This window comes from Silurus aristotelis, assembly GCF_946808225.1.
Source record: "Silurus aristotelis genome assembly, chromosome: 5".
Classification (NCBI taxonomy): Eukaryota; Metazoa; Chordata; class Actinopteri; order Siluriformes; family Siluridae; genus Silurus; species Silurus aristotelis.
In genome coordinates this window covers 1,842,422-1,862,932 of record NC_139578.1, presented here as the reverse complement: position 1 = coordinate 1,862,932, position 20,511 = coordinate 1,842,422, and the positions used below count along the sequence as shown (strand labels likewise).

Genomic DNA, 20,511 nt, shown 5'->3' with positions numbered 1-20,511 from the left:
TGTTGCATTGCATGAGGCAAATGGTGGTCCAGAATCTGACACCACTGTTCCTTCCTTGGAGCACTTTTGATAGATTCTGACCACTGCAGACCAGGAACATCTCACAAGAGCTGCAGTTTTGGAGACGTTCCGACCCAGACGTCACAATTTATCAAACTGGCTCAAATCCTCGCCCATTTTTCCTGCTTCTAACATCAACTTTGAGGACAAAATGTTCACCTGCTGCCTAATAAAATAAATCCAGCCACTAACAGGTGCCACGATGAAGAGATCAGTGTTCTTCACTTCACCGCTCGTAATGTTATGCCTGGTCGTACATTTTATATATTGCATGCTGGATATATTTGCTAATTTCTCGTCACCTATTTTGCGTTTGGTTGCTGTGTGCTCGTGCTATGCAGTGACTAAAGTTATATTCATTTATGAAAAGAGGAATACTTACTGGTACAGCTTCACAACCAGCTGAGCCAATATTATTACACTAGAGAGAATTTCCCAACGCTTATGACGTCTTTGTGTCTTAACTGTGCAGGGTGATAAATTTTAAGTTACCTGTGATCGGACTTCCTCAGGTCACGGGTCATTTCCTCATTTCCCACAACGATCCCCCCCCCCCCCCCCTACAACCTGTTTTCGGTTCCTTTTATTAAGAAACGTTTACCTCCATATTCAAATGAGTCATTATACATATTTATGCAGTCATGGGAAAAAAAAACCCCCAACAACCCACGAGCATGTAGTGACTCGACCGACTTTTTTTTTTTAATCAGCAATGTTTTGCAATTTTTATTTGACAATTCCGGGGATTTAGCAGTCAACGTTGTGTGGAAAGACCGCCGATCCGTGGGTGGGTCAGGAGCAGAAAAATCCGCTACGCTAAATGGATAAAACATTGTGGACATTATATGATCCACTCTTCTGGGAAGATGTTCCACTAGATTTTATGGAGATTTCAGTCAGCGTTCACTGTCACTCAGGGGATCACACACACTTATATCAGGTTTGGGTTGCGTAGCACATACGGGTGGAAGAGTCGCGTATAGATATTCTAACTGATTATAAAAGTCATTTAATGTCAAGTTCGAATGGGCGGCGGCCTTTTTTTTTTTTTTTTTTACGTTACAGCGCTTAATTTGCAGCTGCAGTCTGATAAAAGAACAACTGGTTCTTGTTGGAACAAAATGAGAAGAAAGCCAAGAAACCTGACACCAAAAGGCGATTATCAGGGGTCCAAGCACCACTTTCCAACCGGCACCCCAATTTCTACACCCGCATTTTACGACCCCGTTCCGCTAAACACTTCAGCCAATCGGAATCTTGTAAAACAAAAGCAGGCGGGGCTTAAATACACCAATTCTTTCTTCCAAAACATTTTCCTTTGGCTCCTCCCCTTTACTCCTGAAGGAAAGAACCCACAAATGACACTATTATCAAAATATATTTTATTCTGGACTTTTTTTTTTCTTTCTGACTCCAAAAAAAAAAAACAAATAAATCACAAAAATTCAAATCAAGTGAGCATGAAAACAAAAACAAAAACATTGATGGGAAAGGATGAATTTATTTACATGGTCCACGATGTGTAGGATATGCCCTCGTTTGTGTTTTTATATGATATTTTAAATCGCGCATGACTACAAATGAAGCAAGAATTACAAAAAAAGATAAAAAAAAAAAAAAAAAAAAAAAAGAGTACAAAAAGACACGGGTGAGGCGAGCGCCTGTAAAAAAAAGCGTGTCTTTAAAACCGAAAACGTTATAAAATACCATTCCACTGTCATAGACAATATAATAAATAGGCGTCTTTATGGTACAATCTGTGTAGTATCGATTAGTTAAAGCAAGCATCAAAATACTCATCTCTTTACAAAAAAAACTTTCCAGACAAAATGATTGATTTGAGAAAAAAGTATTAGGTGATACGAAAAAAAAAAAAAAAAAAAAGTATAAAAATACTTGGGATGCCACAAGGGCTGGAAAGAAGCATCCTAGAGAATCGGGTTCAAGTCAATACACGAGCGATTTATTTTGCGTCGAAGGTTTTTAGGATTAAGTGCTCCACGGATTTCTTTTGTGTTGTTTCTAAAGTGCAGGAAAGAAACTCCTTTCGCTTCCGTAACTTGAAGGGGGGGTGTGTCTATGAGCGTCTAATGGTATAGAAACACGTGAGAGGATGCTGCACACAAGAACCTCCGGGTGAGAACCTTTTTTTGGGGGGCCAGATAGACATCAATGCACAGGAAAAAAAAAAAAAAAAAAAAAAGGTCAGAGACTGAATACAAAAATTGAGTTATGATCTCGACTCGAAACTGTTCTGCGCACTCCGAATTCAGATTTGACTTTTTTTTTCTTCTTTTTTTTTCTGGGACGTTAAATTGGTTCGAACAGCCGTAACATTGCATAGCTCGTATGATCAAAACGTAACAAGTCTCGTGGGCGGAGCCTATTTGACTTTGCATAATTACAAAGATGTCGTTAGGTTCAGTGTTGAGTTCGGACGCTTTCGCTCGGCGACGCTAATCTGTCTTTTGTTTTCAGAATGGCAGAAAGAGAAAATTGAACACTTTGACAAAAAAAACAAACAAACAAACAAAGAAAAAGATTTGAGGCGCGTGGGCGATTTCCGGCGTGGATCAGTTCAGCCGTGAATTTGGCGAGGTGCACGTTTGTTGCTGGTGCGAGGCTTCCCCCCCCCGGTGTCATTTCCGCAAGTCTAATACACAAACCTGAAAGAGAACATCAGCAGCTGTGACTTCAATTCAATCGTGTGCTAACAGTTTTGAGAAGATCCACACATGGCAGGAAAGGTCAGGTGTCCCAATACTTTTTATCCAAATAGTGTAAAAATGGGGAATGTTCCTGTGCTTGTGCCTCCTTTCACACAGCTGCTTACACTCGTGTAAAATTTCTTGAAACCTACCGATCCGTCCGAAGCGCTCGCTCCTACTTTGTCTCCGGTGGAGTTCCAGCACACCTCGAAAATCCCGCCTGTCCCTCTGTAGCTGTTTACCAGGGCGCCGCTCTGTGGCCAAACGGGGAAATGCGTGGTCAGGATTCCGATTGCGTGTGAAAGGTTGTGTGCATATGGTCGTGTCGTTACCTGTGTGTTCCAGATGTGCACGCATTTGTCGAAGGAGCCGCTGGCGAGGTGCCGGCCGTCGGGGCTGAACGCGACGCTGTAGACGGGCTCCTGGTGTCGCGTCAGCGTGTGGACGCAGATACCGCGCTCGGCGTCCCACAGCCGCACCGTGGAGTCGAACGACGCGCTGCGGGAGAGAACGAGTTTGAGTGTTCGGTTTGCGTTCACGGTACGATAATAACGATAACACGCTTCGGCTCCGGTACCTAGCCAGCATCAGATTGCCGTTTGGGTTGTTGGTTCCGGGGCCCGTGGGACTCCATTTGATGGTGTAGATCTCTTTGCTGTGGGCTTGCAGGTCGTGAACGCACGTGTCCTGCTTCATACTCCACAGCTGGAAGCAAACAAACATACGGGGCGGTGAGAAAAACTATACATGAAACCCCGGATGATATTCGCAGCGCTTCAAACTTTACCTTTAGCGTCATGTCGTCGGAGCAGGAGGCCAAGAGGCTGCCGGTCGGATCCCATTTAATTGCGTTCACTTCGTTCTACAAAAAAAAAAAATACAAAATTAAATCAGTGTAGCTGATGTGTGTTGGTGAATTTAAACAAAACAACACCTTAAAAATCTTTTCAAATAAGACGTTACCGTGTGACCCTGGAATGTCTTGACCGGTCGGTCCTGGCCCAGTTTACACACGTGGATGCACATGTCTGTGCTGCATGAGGCGAACGTGTTATTGCTCTGCCAGTCCACGTCAAGAGCCGGAGCTACACATATGAAGACAAAAAACGAAACAAAAAACTATTCGATCGAGCGATTCTAACCGCTGTTACGCGTCTGCGTTTGATTCGGGGTAAAAGTTTTCTATACTGCCGAAAAAATAAAGAATAATACACTGTGAAGTGATTCACCTGAATGGAAAGGAAACTGCTGCTTGGCCTCCCCTGTGTGCGCGTCCCAAATAATCGTGGTCTTAAAAAAAATAATAATAAAAAGGGGGCGGGGGGATATACATATATATATATTTATAAATGGCGCATGTTTGTACACAGGAGCATCAGAATCAGAAGCACAGAGTAAAAAAAAAAAAAAAAACCTTGTCCACGCCGGCGCTCAGGATAAAGTTGCCTTTCTTGTTCCACTTGAGAGCGAAAATGGGTCCCTTGTGTTGGCCTAAAGTGCTGGCGAGGTTTCCTGAGACGCATAGGGTTTCTTTTAAATAAAAATCATCTTAACATAAATAAAACAAACAGGTCTAATATTCATTATCGATCAAAGACTCAATATCAGTCAATGTAAAGAATTAAAGTGATGGATACACTGATCAGGCAGAACATTACGAGCGGGAAACCAGAGGTGATTTAAAGGAGACGTACCATCTTTAGTCCATATTCTGGCAAAACCGTCATAGGAGCCGGTAGCTAGCAGCGTACCTTCACTCTGAGAGAGAGAGAGAGAGAGAGAGAGAGAGAGAGAGAGAGAGAGAGAGAGAGGTCAAAGGATAAAATCACAGTGATATAAGGTGTGTGATTATGGGGGAAATGGTGTGACGTTTCTTCCCCCTCAGAAACACAAAAACGTTGCTCACATTCCAGTCCAGTGAGGTGACGTCTTTGTTGCTCGGGACGTCCTGTCCTCCTTCTCGAATGCAGTGGCGCAGCACCAGCTGAGTGGAGCCTCCAGAGCAGCTCTCGCTCAGGTTCCAGATCCTCGCCGTCGAATCCCCGGAGCTAAACACAAACACGCGCATACATAATAAGCGCACGCGTTTCTTCACCGGGCGGCGCATAGGCGGCGTACAGCGTTAATAAATGCCGAGGGGGAAAGATCTTAGCGCAGGAAACGTGACTGACCCTGAAGCGAGGAGGTCGCTGACCGGATTCCAGGCGCAGATGAACACCTCGGACTCGTGTCCACGCAGCACCATGGCTTTATGGGACGGAATCTCCACCGCCCGGTCCACCTCCATCATGTCCGAGTGGTGGTCTGTCAGGAAGCAAGAAACACATCAACATGAGTGGACGAGTAGAACGGAAAATGGATAAGAGGAAAACGAACAAACGGGAAGGAAAAAAAATCTCTTACTTGATAAGACGTGCGCTCCGTTCTCCTCTCCGTTCGCCGTGCTCTCGCCGTTCTTCGTGGCGCCGCCGACGCCTCCCGCCGTCCCCGGCGCGGCCTGCTGCTGCTGCGCCAGCTTGTCGCGGTACACCTGCTGACGCGTCTGCACCACGTCGGGCATCACGGCGTCGATCAGCGACAGGGACTCGATCGGACGACCGTCGAATAGAGTGCCATCCTGAGGAACAGAGTCGGGAACGCTTAGACACCACTTATTATTATTATTATGGGATAACTATGGGACTCACCTCGTTGATGCTGACCTCGGCCTCAACATACTGGAGGCCCTTCTGGATGATGGAGATCAGCGCTGCAGGGGGAACGAGCGCACCGTTGATGTTCGACTGGCTGATGTGGCTCTCTATGCCAAATGTGAACGCTGAGTGAGCAAATCCTTTAGCAAGACAAGAAGAAACACCACGTTCACAGGCTTCCGTTACGAATGTGTGCGTAGTTTTTATTTCCCGGCTGCTCATTAGCCTGGACTAGTTCCCGGTATGAACGCCGGATTAGCGAGCTATACGTAACATAGCATTAGCTCGGCATTAGTAACCCGGCACCGGACCGACGTCCTCGATACAATACACAGCAATGTAAATAAACCAAGACAGGTGGCGCTCATTTACACTCGGTCATGCAGAAGAATGTTCCGAAAAGATTATGTCGCACCTGATCAGCTGCACAGCTCCTGGACTCGTCTTCCCTATTTGCCTCGCTTTATTGTAAATAAATAAACAAATTAAAACCCTCTCTCGATTTACCCGACTCCTGTAGGTATCTGTAGACCAGGAAGTTGACCTCATCGCTGCTTATGCTCATTTTGGATCCTGGCTAAACCAAGACGTCAGGGCGAGAGAGGAGCCTGGGGGGAGATAGGAGGGAGAGGGGGGGGGGTTTAAGACAGAAATCGATCTGCAATCCGTATTGTGTGTGTGTGTGTGTGTGTGTGTGTGTGTGTGTTGACTTAACGACTGATAAACTAAAACAGTAAAAAGGTCATTTGGTGAAGGTTTTACCACATTCGGGATCGAATCTCTTGATCGGTCTGTGTATAAACTGAACCGTTCTCGGGTTTCACAGGGATCAAACCTATGCTTTCTGTACATGGGCATGCAACAATACACAGGGACCAACGTACTGGGATATCCAGTGTATATATATATAAACATGCAGTTTGTATAAAGACGAAGGTTATCAGGATATCAGATCTACCTCACCATGAGATCAAGCGCGGATCAGACGCTCACACGCTTGGGATCCATCGAGGAAGCGCGGGGGGGATTCTTCCTGATCTGGCGAGACAGAAATAGGGAAACGTGAGGAAGACGTCACTTTTAGACAAACTGATATTCTTTTTTTCTCTGTTTCTCGTTCGCTTTTATGACTGTGTTTTTGAAGAACGCGCTGGATTACGGAGAAGAGAGGCAGGGGTTTAGAAAAGAAGAAGATATGGATAAATGGTAGGATAGAAAAGAAAGAAACTGGGAAATGGGTTGAGAGCTCGAGGGAAAAGATATTCGTAAATAAACGGGGGGAAAGGGATAGAAATGGACATAAATAATAAAGGTGGAAGAGATAAACAGGAAAGTCCAAATCAACAACTGACTTTAGAGAGCGAGAGAGATACCAAGTTAGAGAATGAATGAAGGAGAGGAACAGAGAAGGTGAAATACTGAGAGACCCTGATAAAAAGAAAGTGAGTGTGAGTGCGAGAGAGAGAAAATGGGATACTGTGAAAGAGAAAGAGAGATTTTGAGGAAACCAGAGACTGTTATCAAACAGCGTCTCCGTCTTTAGATTCGGATTCAGGGAAGCGACTGACAATGTGAACACAACCAGAGGATGAAACCCTCTTCACATCTTTCTCATCACTCCATCAGCTATAAACCGATTCAAACATAAAACCTATGACAGAGGGATCTGCGCTTGGAGGCACCACTTCCGGCTTTGATCACGTGGTCCACATCTAACCAACTAAATGGGACGAGAAAACAAACAAGATGCAGAGGGTCGCGTTCCAAATCGCTCTGTGAACTAGGATATAGTGCTAATTGGAATACAGCCACGCTCTCAACGCAATAATATACTGTAAAATATGTTTGTTTTTTACTTCACTTTATTACGTGTAGAATTTTATAAACTATTTCATTAATGGAATTTTCCAGAACATTTGGAAACCCAAACTAGCAACCTAGCAAGCAAACCCCAGCTAGTCAACGTATTTCCTTAATTTAAATTGTTTCCTATTTATTATTAATTTAATAATTGTTATAAATATTAATATATTATTTATTTCCTAACCAAACACAAAACAAGAAGCGGACAGCTAGTTAGCCGCACAGCCGGCTCGGCTAGTTTACTAGCTAACCCTATAGACCTCAATACTTTACTGTAATCCACGACACAAGAAGTAAATAAAAGAAACTTTATATTATATTTATTCATAATAAATTTTAAAAGGTTAATGTTCTGACGTGGTGAATATAATAATAGTCGGACACCACCACCCCCCTCCCCCCACGAACGCACACTTGGTACACTCGGGCCAGATCCCAAACCTATGCTCACTACGTAAAAGGAGGGAACAAGAACTAGAGAAGTAAAACAGGCATGAGCGCGACGTAGTGCACTCGGCATTGCGAAGCGACCTGTTTAGGACGCGGCCCCCGGAAAGAAGGAAAAGGAGGCAGGGGGGGGCACAGCGGCTCTCAGTCCGGTGCACATGCTACACGGAGCTCAATGTGACCCGCAGCCCAGTCCGGACGCGTCCCTGGACGTCCGCGATAGACCCAGGCACGTACAGAAGTTTAAAAAAAAAAAAGCTCCTGAAGTTTATCTATATCGCGCCCCAACCACCCACCCCCCCTATACCCCACCACACTTGGCCCCGGCGCACGGTTGATAGCCGTGTGGCTAATCCGTTAGGCCTCGCGCGACTTGAAAGTGCTTACGTTGGGGTCGTAAGTTTTCGTGTTGTTGTGTTTTTTTTTCTTCTTTCTCTTTTATTTAAATCCACGCGTTGTTTCTTTTCCTTCCTTCGTTTTCTTTCTGTTTTATATCTCAGCTGTTCTTGTCGGTTTGTTGGTGCAGCAGCGAAGAGCGCAGCCCCGGTTTACTCCCAGGAAAAAAAAAAAAAAAAAAACGCGAGCGAGAAGCTGGACGGCGGAAGCAGACGGAGGCACGCACGGTCGTGACGTCATCACGCACCATGAAGATCTTCCGGGCAACCAAACGCACAGGGAAAAAAAAAAAAAAGCCGAGAGGCCTCGAAGAGGCGCGCGCACTTTTTTTTTTTTTTTTTTTTTTACATGCACGCGCTTCATTTATAGCCTAAATTTATATTTCATTTAGGATTTATAACAAGAATATATTTTATTATTATTATTATTATTATTATTATTATTATTTTCGCATACAAGTAGAATTACACATTATAAAAGGCACATACATCTATTCACCCTTCCATCCACCCATTAATTCATCCATCCATCCATTCATTAATTCATTCATTCACACACACAATTCGGGATCAGGGTTGCTGTAAAAACCCAAAGTCTCCAATAAGAGAGGAATGAAACACTTTGTCGTTATGGGAAAACAATCAGTGTAAAGTGTAAACCCTGGTGTTGATTATTTTCCAATAGCCGCATGTGCTGAATTGGTTTATGTCCATAATTACAATATATCCTGTGTGTTTACAAATAAATCACATTTAATGATATCTAATGGAAACCATGACATCAATCGTATAAACCTGTGTTTTGCCTCGTAGATATTGACATTTAATCACCCGGCGGCCAATCAGAATCCAGTATTCAGCAGCGCCGTGGAGGAACCGACATCTCCGAGTTTACTGTTCTGATCTAATGACCGAAAGCTTGTGAGATCCAATAACATGACAAACCTGCGATTGGATTCTGTCAATTAAAACTTCCTCGTTCTTCTGGATTTCTTTGTAAAAAAAAAAAAGGGAGGTAAAGTGTTATCTGTGAGCACCAGGCGTAATGTCGCTGGAGGTGCAGGAGAAAATGATGCTCTCAGGGTAAAAGATGAAGATGATTTGCAGAAACAGGAGCACAGCAGGGGGCTGATGTGTGCTGTGGGAGAACTCCACAATCTCCCACACTTTGTTTCTTTATTTTAAATACGAGGGCAGAAAAATGTGGGGGTTTGCACGCGCTTTATGCGTTAATGTGAACGTGCACAAACATACGAAATAAACCCTTTATTGCCTCCATAATGCTGTTGTATTTTCCCAATTGGGTCATTCCAGAGTGGAAACACAGGCACCCAAATCCTATTGAATTCGTCTGACTTGAACTGGATCACCAGAAAGAAATCTCCAAGTAGTGAAGTCGGTGAGTTTTACAAGATGCACGGAAAAGTATTTCAGCTGAATGTTCGGAAAAACAAACTGTCCAGATGCCGAGAGTGCGTAAAGCTGTACTTTAGGATTTTTCAATTAAAATAAAGTGTAACATCTGGACATTAATAGATTTCTTTGGACAAAATAAAAGTTGTCGCAAAGAAACCAAATGCAAATGCATGTCTCTAAAAAAAAAAAAAAAAGCTTTAATATAATATAATAATGTCGTTATAAAAAAACACTCAAATATTACTAATATGTTAATAATACAGTTATATAGGTAACATAGGTGTGTAACGTGTATAACGGCGCCCTCTGGAGGTGCGATGTGAAATTGCTTCTGCTTCTTCACTTTCCCCTGTCGAGTTTTTTTTTGTGTAATACAATTAAACACTAATGAAACACGATCTCGATGATTATTGAATTCATTATCCTCTAATTAATCACCATTCTACCATATAAGATATGATATGAGATATCCTGTCAATTTAGTTAGTTATCTTAGCTGTTGAAATAATGAATAAAAAACTATAAGCACAATATCCTGTCAGGTGAGGGTGTATTAGCCTAGCTATCAAAGAAAGATTATAATCAATTGTTACTTTGAATTGGCTGTTTATTTGACCTCAGATTAGCTTCTATTCGCTAGCAAGAAAGTTTATTATACAAACTACATCAATAACGTTTGTAAAAATAAACTCCCCCAGGTCATGTTATGCTTGCTCGCTGGCTATCTTTAGCAAGAAATAGCCTCAGACCGTCTTACACGAGCTAGCTAGCGTTAGCAAGAATGCATGTAGGTTAAGAGATGAACGCTTCTAAACAATCTCTTCAGTTTATATCAGGTTTGCCAGCTAGCAAGCATTAGCAGGGAGGTTGTCAATATAACAAAATATCAAGAAATAACCTGAGGCTAGCTTACAATTCTTTTTTTAGCTAGGTAGAAAAAACCTGTCAAAATCCAAATATGTGGGAATCTAAATACCTGGAATTCTTTTTTGTAAGAAATTCTGTGGTGTGTGTGTGTGTGTGTGTGTGTGTGTGTGTGTGTGTGTGTGTGTGTGTGTGTGTTAACGTTACAAGGTTCACCAAAATGGATTCTTGTCAAGGGATCAAGCTCATATGGCGGCAAGAGAAATAGAAGATTTTCTTTTGCAGAACCGTTAAAGAGAAGACATGTCTCCCAAGGGCTTTAACACACACACAGGTGGAAATGACCGTGATTATGTAGAGGGTTAAAAAGTGCAGAAACTCCGGCTCGGATATCTTTCATTTGAGATGTTCGAGTTGAATAAAATCTTACACCACAACAGAACCGGTGGAAACACCGAAAACTGCATTCAGAGTCTTGTGGCTTAAAACATAAAATACATGAAAAGGAAAAATTTATGGGGACACCTGACTTTTCCAACCATATATGGCTCTGTTAGCAAAAAGTTAGATGCATATGATTGTTTTGGATGTGGTAGCACATCAATGCACCTGTGCACAAACCCAGCTCCATGAAGATATTCTTTCCATGGGTTGGAGTGGAAGATCTCCTTTTATAAAGTGCCAAACCTTTTGGACATCTTTGGGATGAATGTGAATGCTGACTGCACCTTAGGCCTCCTTTCTTACTTACATCAATACCTGATTTTACTAACACTCTTGTGGCTTCATGAAATCTCCACAAAATCTTGTAAAACATCTTCCTGGAGTGGAGATATAGATAGATAGATATATACATGCATACAGAATTTTTTTTTCCTTTAGGAGAAAATGCCAAATAGCTTTCACGTTGCATCTCCACAACCTCAGCCAGCTACAGAGCTTTCATCTTAAAGAGAAATTAGAGAGTTATTGGGAGAAAAAAGCAACCTTGCACCTTTCAATCCACAATCTGTCTGCTTTTTCATCCAGAGGAACGCCGGCTTTGACCGCGACTAAAGGCTTGATTATAATTTGTTGGTTAAGATCACGATGGTGATGGTGGTTAAGGATGTTATTGATATGAGTGCATGTGCTATAACGCAGCCAGCAGGTCTGAAAGAGAAGCTAGTGTGTGTGTGTGTGTGTGTGTGTGTGTTGAGAGTTTTCAGAGTCATTTGATAAATGCCAGTCCTCATTTCCTTTTCACTGCGGGAGGCTTAACAACTTCATTTTCCATTTCTGACTTGTTTGGACGCCAACCCGTGATTACGTGGCACCGCTTCGCTACAGCGATTCCGACTTACAAGGCGTCATCAGGTGAAACCCTGCTGCGGTACAGTCGTTCTGATTCTCAAACTGGACACGTGCAGCAGAACACTAAATTTTTTTACTACCGTGCTTTCGAATCGAGTTATGAGGCGGGAACTCGAATTCAAATCCAAGCCCTCGCTTCGCTTCTCATTTCTACAGCAACACCTCATTCGCGAACTGCGCTATGTAATAAACTAATATTCACTTAAAGGGAATTTTCAGACGCTTCCAGTTGCAGATTTTTCTTTATACATGCTAAAATAAAATGAAAAAAAAAAAATTATTAATGGACCTTCATCACACCATTGTTCTAGCAGTGTTTGATTGCTAAAACGATTCCATTCCATTATTTTTAGACTGTAAACCTTCTCCGAAGCTCATCGAGTGCTTACTGAGCGTTCTGAGAATGTTTTCCGTTAGCTCGGACGGTAGAAATGATGCAGCTGTAAGCACTTTTAGGCGCTGAAACATCAATTCATCAGTTTCCCAGCCAGAGGACAGCACGCCATATCCACACCATGCCGTCTTGACACAGAGCGCTGAGCCAGCAAAGACATCCAAGTCTTTTATAGTCTTTGCGAGACGGGGTTTGATTGTGAGTTGGTGGTTGTTATTCTTCAATAATATGCATCAATAATAATCTTCATCAACTTGACATGAGCATGAAACTGTCAAGAGAGGACATGCTTCAGCCTTCGAGAAGGAAATCTGGAATCCTGTGCAGTCAGAAGATTGGATATAAAATGCTTAAATTAGTTGTTTATGCCCGGAGCTCGTCTCGGCACTCCTGCCACAGCATGCAAGCTCTTATAAAAGCCCTTTACGACTTCCAGGGTCTGCCCCAACCTCTGGATCATCCTGAGGTAAAAAAGGGGAAGGGTGGGAGTCGATTGTTGAGGTTGACGCAGCAAAGAATTTTATTAGCTACTCACTTTGGATCGATGAGATTTATGTAAGCGAACAGGCTACATACTGTGCATTTTTTCGGGGCCTCCTCCTGAACCGATGAGGCTGTCTAACAGTGATGAGTCGTTTTGTATTTGACTCAGAAGAGCGAGCCGTCTCAAAGAATGTTATGTTCATTTTCTGCTGGATGAGCAAAGCATCACAAAATCAGCGTAGGCTGTGTACAGAAAACAGAATTGAATAGTTCACCTCTCAACTCAACCCGTTCGTTCCTTTATCGCGTGACTCCCATGCACACTATGCAGTGCGTTACACAGAAAACAGAATTGAGTAGTTCATCTCATGAGTCGTCTGGTCCGAGTCGTTCTGTCTTTTGTCACTTGAATCCCATAGACGCTACACAATACAGATAGATAGATCAGGGTTTTTTTTTTGGTTCGAATTACTGTCACATTACATAAATTATAGGAGTCACATGACAAAAGAACTAACAATACGGACCAGAAGAGCTGAATCTACTCATATTTTCATTATTGGAAAGTTGGTGTATATAGATGTGTTGGGGACCTGTTTATTAAAAAGATTTAAATTTAATTTTATTACTGATCAAAGGAATGAAATTGACTAAACGAGAACCAAGGCGCTAAAATGATCTGATCTTCCCATCACTACTGTCCAATCAAGGAAGAAAGGAACAAACGAGAATTCCTGGAACGTGAATATTCCATGAGGGACTTGTGTATAAGGGAGATCAATCAGAGCAATGTCAGTCAGTAAATAAATTAAATAATAAATAAATAAATGTGGAATGTGACATTTTGGGGAAAATAATGCTTTTTTCTAGTATTTTTTATTTACAAGCGAGTCGTTCCCTCACAAGACTCTGCTTATAACGTGAACGAAATGGCGCTGGTGATGAAATGATACAAAATCCGTACCACTTCCTCCATTATTAGACTTTCCTGTGGTGAAAAACGTAAGCATGATGGATTCATGTCGGACTGTTGCAATGCTCTGACACGTGCGACTCCTTTCATGAATCCTATATAAAAATCTATATGGAACATTGAGAACATTTTGCTGATGTTCAATTAAAAGTGGGCGATCATACTCTGAGCTAATCCATCACTCAGTGGACGGGCAGTGCGGGTGGACGCTGACGGAGCAGTGGTATCACCTCTGCCGTTCTTCATACATTACCAACATACCTTCGGCGATTCATCACTCTGTCCGATCATTCGGTGTAAGGAATTGTGATTTTTGCACTGTAGAGCTTCGTTTGAACTTTTCCTCTTCAAGACAAGTTTTTTTTTCTTCCCGCAAACGTCCTCCAGGTCGATGGGAAAATGATGCTCTCCGAGGTACCCCTCATTCCTCCTCGATTTTAAACGGGAGCGTTGCTTAAACGTTCAAAATATTCGGTGTAATCATTAACGCTGTGTATACACAAGACCGAGGAGGCTTCATTCGTCTGTAAATTGATTAGCCGTCCTGAAAAGTGCGGTTAATTAACCGGAGCAGGCTCGCGTTATAAATATTAATGAGCTTGTTTTGGGAAAGTGCTCTGTTAGTGTCTGATAGGGAAGAGGATTAGCACTACAAAAGACAAAGCTGCTTTGTCATAAAAAACGAATGCTGTACTTAGAGGGGAGTTTAATGACGCTAAAGGAACGAGGGACTGATAGGCAGGCCCCTGATAGACCAGGATAAAGCAATCATTCATGGCCAGAGAAATATATTTATATCTATTTTGTTGAACAGTTTTAGAAACACGGAGCTGCGTCTATGACACAATGTTCACGGTTTATTTCTCCAGACGCTGAAATCTTCAAAAGGACCAAATGGAATTTCTAGTTTTCCTCAGTATTTTCTAGAAGAATATTTTTTGGGAGAATTTTGCCTCAGAGCTTTTCAGATTTCTCTCCATAAACTGGATGTTGGCTTGAGCCACTTTTGGTTACGTTACTAGTCATAAAAGTTTAGGTAATTACCTCAGGTTTTACACGGTGTTGATAACTAAAGCACATTCCTGCTAATCGCATATGTGCTTACACATACACTCACAACAGGGTTGGGGGATAGGGTTTGGGGTTATGGTTTGGAGGTTAGGGTCAGGGGCTAGAGGTTACTGTTTTGGAGTTAGTGGTTAGAGTCACAGATTATGGTTAGGGTTCAGGGTTAGGTTTAGTGGCTAGGGTTTAGGTATAGAGTTAGGAAATAGGGTGCATTTGGGTTAGAGGTTTGGGCCAGGAGTTATAGTTAGTGGTCAGGGTTAGGGGGTTATGATTAGGGATTAGGATTAGAGATTAGGGTTAGAATAAGTTATGTTTACAGGTTGGGGTTAGTGTTAGGGGTTATGTTAGGTGTTAAGTTGAGGGTTAGGGGTTATGATTAGGATTAGAGTAATGGTTGTGGGTTGGAGTTAGGCATTTGGGTTAGAGGTTAGGGTTTGAAGTTATTTAGGGCTGCCGTAGATGAAGAAGGTGCAGAGCTGTTGATTTCAACAATACCTTTCCATCTGTAATTATTGATGTAACATTTAGGATCGAATTCACATTTAAAACCGGTTTATGATGTAACGCAAAAATGTTAGCTCCGTCCAACTGGATAAAAAAAATCGCTCTGTTTCTGATGAATTTCTCTCCACAGTGCCTCTACATCCCTAAATGTCAGGAGAACCATGCTGCTCTTCCTGTCGAGATAACGAACGTTTCGTAGAAGTTGCGGGACCAACGCCACATCCCGTGCTACCACGATCCCTCTGATCACCAGGCCAAGTTCCTCTTGAGCCGATTATATGGGAGCAGCGCCATTTTCCTCTCTTTTCTCTGACCTTCTTGCAGGCTAGTGGGATCAACCACCATCATCCTGTTGGTCAGCATTACCCAGTGCCCAGTACTCAGTTTTTTTTTTAAATAAATCAACAGGGTTACTTAAATAGCACTATAGTTAAATAGGTATCATTTATTTAAATAAAATAACAAAAGCAGAGCTAACATACATAAATATATATATTAATTCAAGAATATACCTTTTCGATATTAAAAGATGATATATACTAATATATATATACATATATATACAGTATATGTATGTATGTATATATATATATATATATATATATATATATATATATATATATATATATATATATATATATATATATATATAAAACTAAATTCTATCTGACCACAGTGATACTGATCCAGAAATCTAGCATGGCACAATAGGTTCCAACTGATATGAAAGATTTTTTCTTCAAATATATATACAGAAGTAGGGAAAAAGGACAAAAACATTTCACACCACAACTAGTGAAGCATTAAAAAAAAAATAAAAAAATATGAAGTGGTGCTGGATCATGTGCTATTTTATAGTTTTCTGTATAACGTGGTTACATCATCACATTCGAATTTTCTCTCCCTGATTTTTTAACAATTTTTCAGAATTAAAGGCTCATGTTTATTAATGGCAATGATCTCAAAACCTTTCATTCTTCTTCTCAAGAAAAATCTGCCAACCTTAGCCCTGAATACACATAACAGAGCTGCAATTAATGGTAGAAAGGCACCAGCAAGGGTTCTACCAACAACCTTCAAGAGTTTTCCCAAATGACCAAATTATGGACATTTTTTTTCATTATGAACTCCAAATCTCGAGACATACAAATAAAGTATGCTGAAAAAAAGAATGGAAAATGGATGAAGCTAAGACAAAAGATGGAACATATATCTTAATAGTGCATAGATAGCCCTTTATAGTATGAGTTATTCTTACAGAATTGTCCTACTATCAGAGCTGAGGCTATTGGTGTTTGGTAGCTTTTGGGTCACAAGTACAACAACAAAAAATGGTCACCAGTGCTCTCCAAAAGTTGCAGAGGTGACCATATGCACTTGCCCTTGTAAACTAATGGGCTGCAAATCGATAAAATGTTGGAAGTTTTTTGGAATTGCCCACTGAGTCCACAAAAATGTTACATAAAGAACAAAAAACAAACAGTTACACACATATCTGTACATCTGATCTTTCCATCATGTTATGATCAAATTTTATCCCCAGACAATAAATATTCTGTATATTAAAACACCAAACAAAGTAGAGCTTGAGAGATGAAGGAGGTCTGATCTTTCCATGGCACATGAACACCAAAACAGGACCAAACTCTATCTATTGTGGCTCTGCATTATTTGCTAGATGGATCTTCCTCCTCTATACAACTTTAACCCCATCACTGGATGTTTTAGCAACACCTGGTCTGAAGCAGGAATATACCCTGAGTAAGGCGTTCAAATCTAGGGGCAATTTAAGTCGTCAATCTACCTATGTGCATGTATTTAAAGATTACTGGTAACCAAATAACCTGAAGCTCACTGATATGGATGCTGGAAGGAAATGCAGAACTCCTCACAGTAGCCTGAGCTCAAGGTCAAACCAGAGACCCTGAAGCTGTGAGTCGACAACGGTAACCTGCTGCCGAACCTCCTGCAAGTCAGGACCATAATCATTACACAAGGTTCTTTCACTAAATCAAGATGATGTAGTAAAGAATTTTAGAGCAGTCCTTGGATTTGATTGCTAGGTCCAAGCTTTTAACCACCAGAGTATAATTTTATTGTTGACACTGATGTCGGTTGACTGCCTTAATGTTTCTACTCTAAGCTGGGACTCCAAGGTCTGCAAGGTAGAAATTGGTAGAGTTTGTTGTACCCCACTGTGCTTTGCCCATCCTCCATTTCTTCCTCTTCTGCTTGGATCATTTCGTTACACAACTGACAAAGGAACTGCGTGAGCATGACCAAAACGATCAGCAACACCCCTCCGAACATCATGAGGCTCGGCCACAAAAGGCATCGCAGCGCCGTGTGAAGGTTGTGCCGCTTGGTCAGGATGGCATCCTCTGGGTAACGCCTGCTGCTCAGGTGGCAGCCTATATCCCGGCCTTGCCGATCACACAGGGAGTCTTTGATATTTTGGGCCTCTCTCACCATGTCAGATTTGTTTTGGTGTTTTCTTGGGGTGTAGAAACACTAAGGGGAAAAGAAGGTGCAGTCAACAACAATTTTTTCCTAGTAAACAGTTGCTGCTATGTTTATGGCCATATTGCAAATTGCTTCTGGCTGCATTCTAAAGTTCCCCTCAGCACTATTGACAGTGGTACCTCTGGGCTCAGGTTGACGGCTGCTTCATCGTAGCGAAGGTGCAATGTTTTGTCAGATGCTGCAGTTGTGACGTTCACCAGGACCTGCAGACACGGATAACTAAAGCCTCGATCTTTAGACTCATTTAGAAACTCGGCCCGGATCAGCGAGCAATTAGTGATGTCGCCCCAGTCACTGCGTGGCAAGAGCACTTACCATAAACCCAACATGTTAAAACACTGTTTTTAAAACAATTTTCTTTAAAACTTACCTGTGGATACACGGCTTGACTACATTGATCCCCACTACAAAGTACATGAGGATGGAGAAGGCCATCATGATGAAACCAAGAAGCACTGCCCTCTCCTCTCCAACACTGGAAACAGGAACCTGGGCTTTGGCCTTCTCACCACCACCATCATCACTGCCACCACGGTGTTTTCTCCTGTGAGGCTTAGGCACACTGCCTGGGTAATGAATGATTTCTCTGGAATACAGACCATCTTGGCTTAGCCATGAGTAACCCTGATTTAACCCAAAGGTTTAGCAGCTGGAACTTTTTACCTGCAACTTCATTCATCAAATGCGAATTGCAAAACCTTCACTTATGAGTGTACCTTAGATTCTATAGTCAGTAGTTCAAGACTAGGAAAAAAGAACTTCTAGCTACTCTTCATTCAGTATTTTATTTGCAATATATTTTTCACCTTCAGCCGAAGGTACACCGATTGCTTCGGAATGTATTGTATTAATGATCCATATAATACTAGCCCCAAATGTATAACTCTTGCTAGGACCTAATTAATTTCCCACCCTGAATCAAATCCAGATTAAAATCATAGATCGTCACTTTCCTGCCAGAACCAGGCCCTCACCTTGTGCGTCGTCTCCGGAGGTTGATGTGAACAGGAATGCTAAAGGACCCTCGAGGGGACGGACTCAGAAGCATACCTAATTTCGATGAGCTCCAGGAGTGCCGAACGATTTGGATTTGCACACTTTCTGGCGCACTCTCGCATCTGTATCATGCTGCAGAGGGCACTTTGGGGACGGGCATCTTACAGGCTAGAGTTAAAAAAACAAAAAAAACAGGCCTGCCTTCTGAGATCTAATGCCCCCGGCAGGGGTTTCTATAGGAACCGCCACCACCAGGCAACATCATAATTATGTCCAATGGGACCATTATTTTAGCTGGATGTGTACTCAAACAGTAGGGCTTACAATTCAGAGTCCACTAGCACTGGCTGCATTATATATCAAACACTCTACAGCTATTCAGTGGTTATTATTATTATTAAAAAAAAAATTAAGGGTTCTGCTGAATGATATCTGAGGATCTTGCTCTTGTTAGAGATTGTTGTGATTCCTTGGATGAAGCAAAAACCTGTTCTCCAGGTCAAGATGATACATTGAAGATCTTCTAATGAGAAAGATAATTACCAAGTTCTGCTTTCGTCATCAGGCACAGTAGTCTGTGCTTAGAAGGTGTTGTTTTTGTTTCATCATTACAACTATAGTACTTGTAGATGTGATATTTTAGTCTTTTTAAACCATCCAATTTTTTTATAAAAATACTTTCTAGTTAACAAACAGTCCCCCAGCAAATTTGTCCACTGGTGTGAAATTGGAGGCAAATGTTGATTAGAACGGCCCTATAAAACAACCCACATGCAGCCCAAAGTGGTCTGTTTAGATGTGGATACACAGATATATTACAATGATCCTGAAAATACATGAGGATGGTAAAGATCATCATGATGAGACACAGGAGCTCTGCTCTGTCCTGTACAAAATGTTTCCACTGGAAACAATACCCTGGGCTTTCAGCACCATAAACTCCATCAATGTATTCTCCATGGCAACTCAGAAATGCTGGTTGGGTACTGGTATATCTTTGGAAAATTTTCACAAATGGTGTAGGAGCAAAATGTATCGGCAGTCCAGACTGGTTTGGTGAAAATGTGGTGTCCCCCTCATTTCATACCAGAAATGGGGCCCATACTGAGCTCCACACAGGCCCCAAAAGGAAACTAAATGCATATCCATAGCAATTCCAATACTGTTCCAAATTCATGAGCTGTTATATAAGTGCATAGTCCATCAGCACAGTATCATAGCATCCTTTCAAATCACAACCCTGTTGAGAATTTTGATTTAAAAGCATCAAACATAATCTTAAAATCTTACCTCAAAACATGCATTTTCACGATTTTCCTTGGCATCACTGCTCACACTGGGAATTCTTATTAAAGACTAAAGGGCAGATCTCGTACAGCGAGTAAAAAACATTGCCTTATCGACACGTCCCTACTTGAATAATGAATGAATTCAAAATAATCTACTATTCACAAAAAAAAAAAATGGAAAAAAACCACAATGTAGGACACACCTGTGCTGCTTTATCTCCTGAGGCTAAAGGTCCTGGAAGAATGTGAGTCAATCATCAGGCCTGCTGTAGAAACTGTTCAGCTTAGGGGCCTGAGGATATGAGATAATATCAAGGAATATTTCTAGCATTTATTTATAGTTTTTTTCCCTCACCACCCACTCTTTCAGAGGACAATACTTTTTTTGGCAACCATTTCTAAGAAATGGATAAAAAAAAAGAAAAAAAAAGAAAGCAAGTAACTGAAATGCTATCAGATTATATAATATATAGCCTTAACCA

At 41.7% G+C, this 20,511-nt stretch overlaps 2 protein-coding genes across 2 annotated transcripts; both read right to left on the bottom strand.

Moving 5' to 3' along the window:
* Positions 1–1,427: 1,427 nt before the first annotated feature.
* tbl1xr1b (TBL1X/Y related 1b) lies at positions 1,428–8,428 on the bottom strand. Its single transcript, XM_083541196.1, has 16 exons — positions 8,159–8,428; positions 6,425–6,499; positions 5,969–6,069; positions 5,456–5,601; positions 5,172–5,385; positions 4,940–5,072; positions 4,675–4,816; positions 4,463–4,526; positions 4,183–4,280; positions 3,998–4,058; positions 3,732–3,853; positions 3,556–3,630; positions 3,346–3,473; positions 3,101–3,266; positions 2,921–3,022; positions 1,428–2,726 (listed from the first exon to the last, which is right to left on the bottom strand). Exons 3-16 carry the CDS (start codon positions 6,024–6,026, stop codon positions 2,700–2,702), a joined length of 1,536 nt encoding a protein of 511 aa, XP_083397322.1. The 5' UTR covers positions 6,027–6,069; positions 6,425–6,499; positions 8,159–8,428; the 3' UTR covers positions 1,428–2,699.
* Positions 8,429–16,145: 7,717 nt separating this feature from the next.
* On the bottom strand, positions 16,146–20,259 carry kcnmb3 (potassium calcium-activated channel subfamily M regulatory beta subunit 3). Its single transcript, XM_083542397.1, has 4 exons — positions 20,031–20,259; positions 18,115–18,330; positions 17,864–18,038; positions 16,146–17,732 (listed from the first exon to the last, which is right to left on the bottom strand). The coding sequence occupies exons 1-4, from the start codon at positions 20,063–20,065 to the stop codon at positions 17,355–17,357; spliced, it is 804 nt and encodes a 267-aa protein (XP_083398523.1). The 5' UTR covers positions 20,066–20,259; the 3' UTR covers positions 16,146–17,354.
* Between the last annotated feature and the right edge of the window lie 252 nt (positions 20,260–20,511).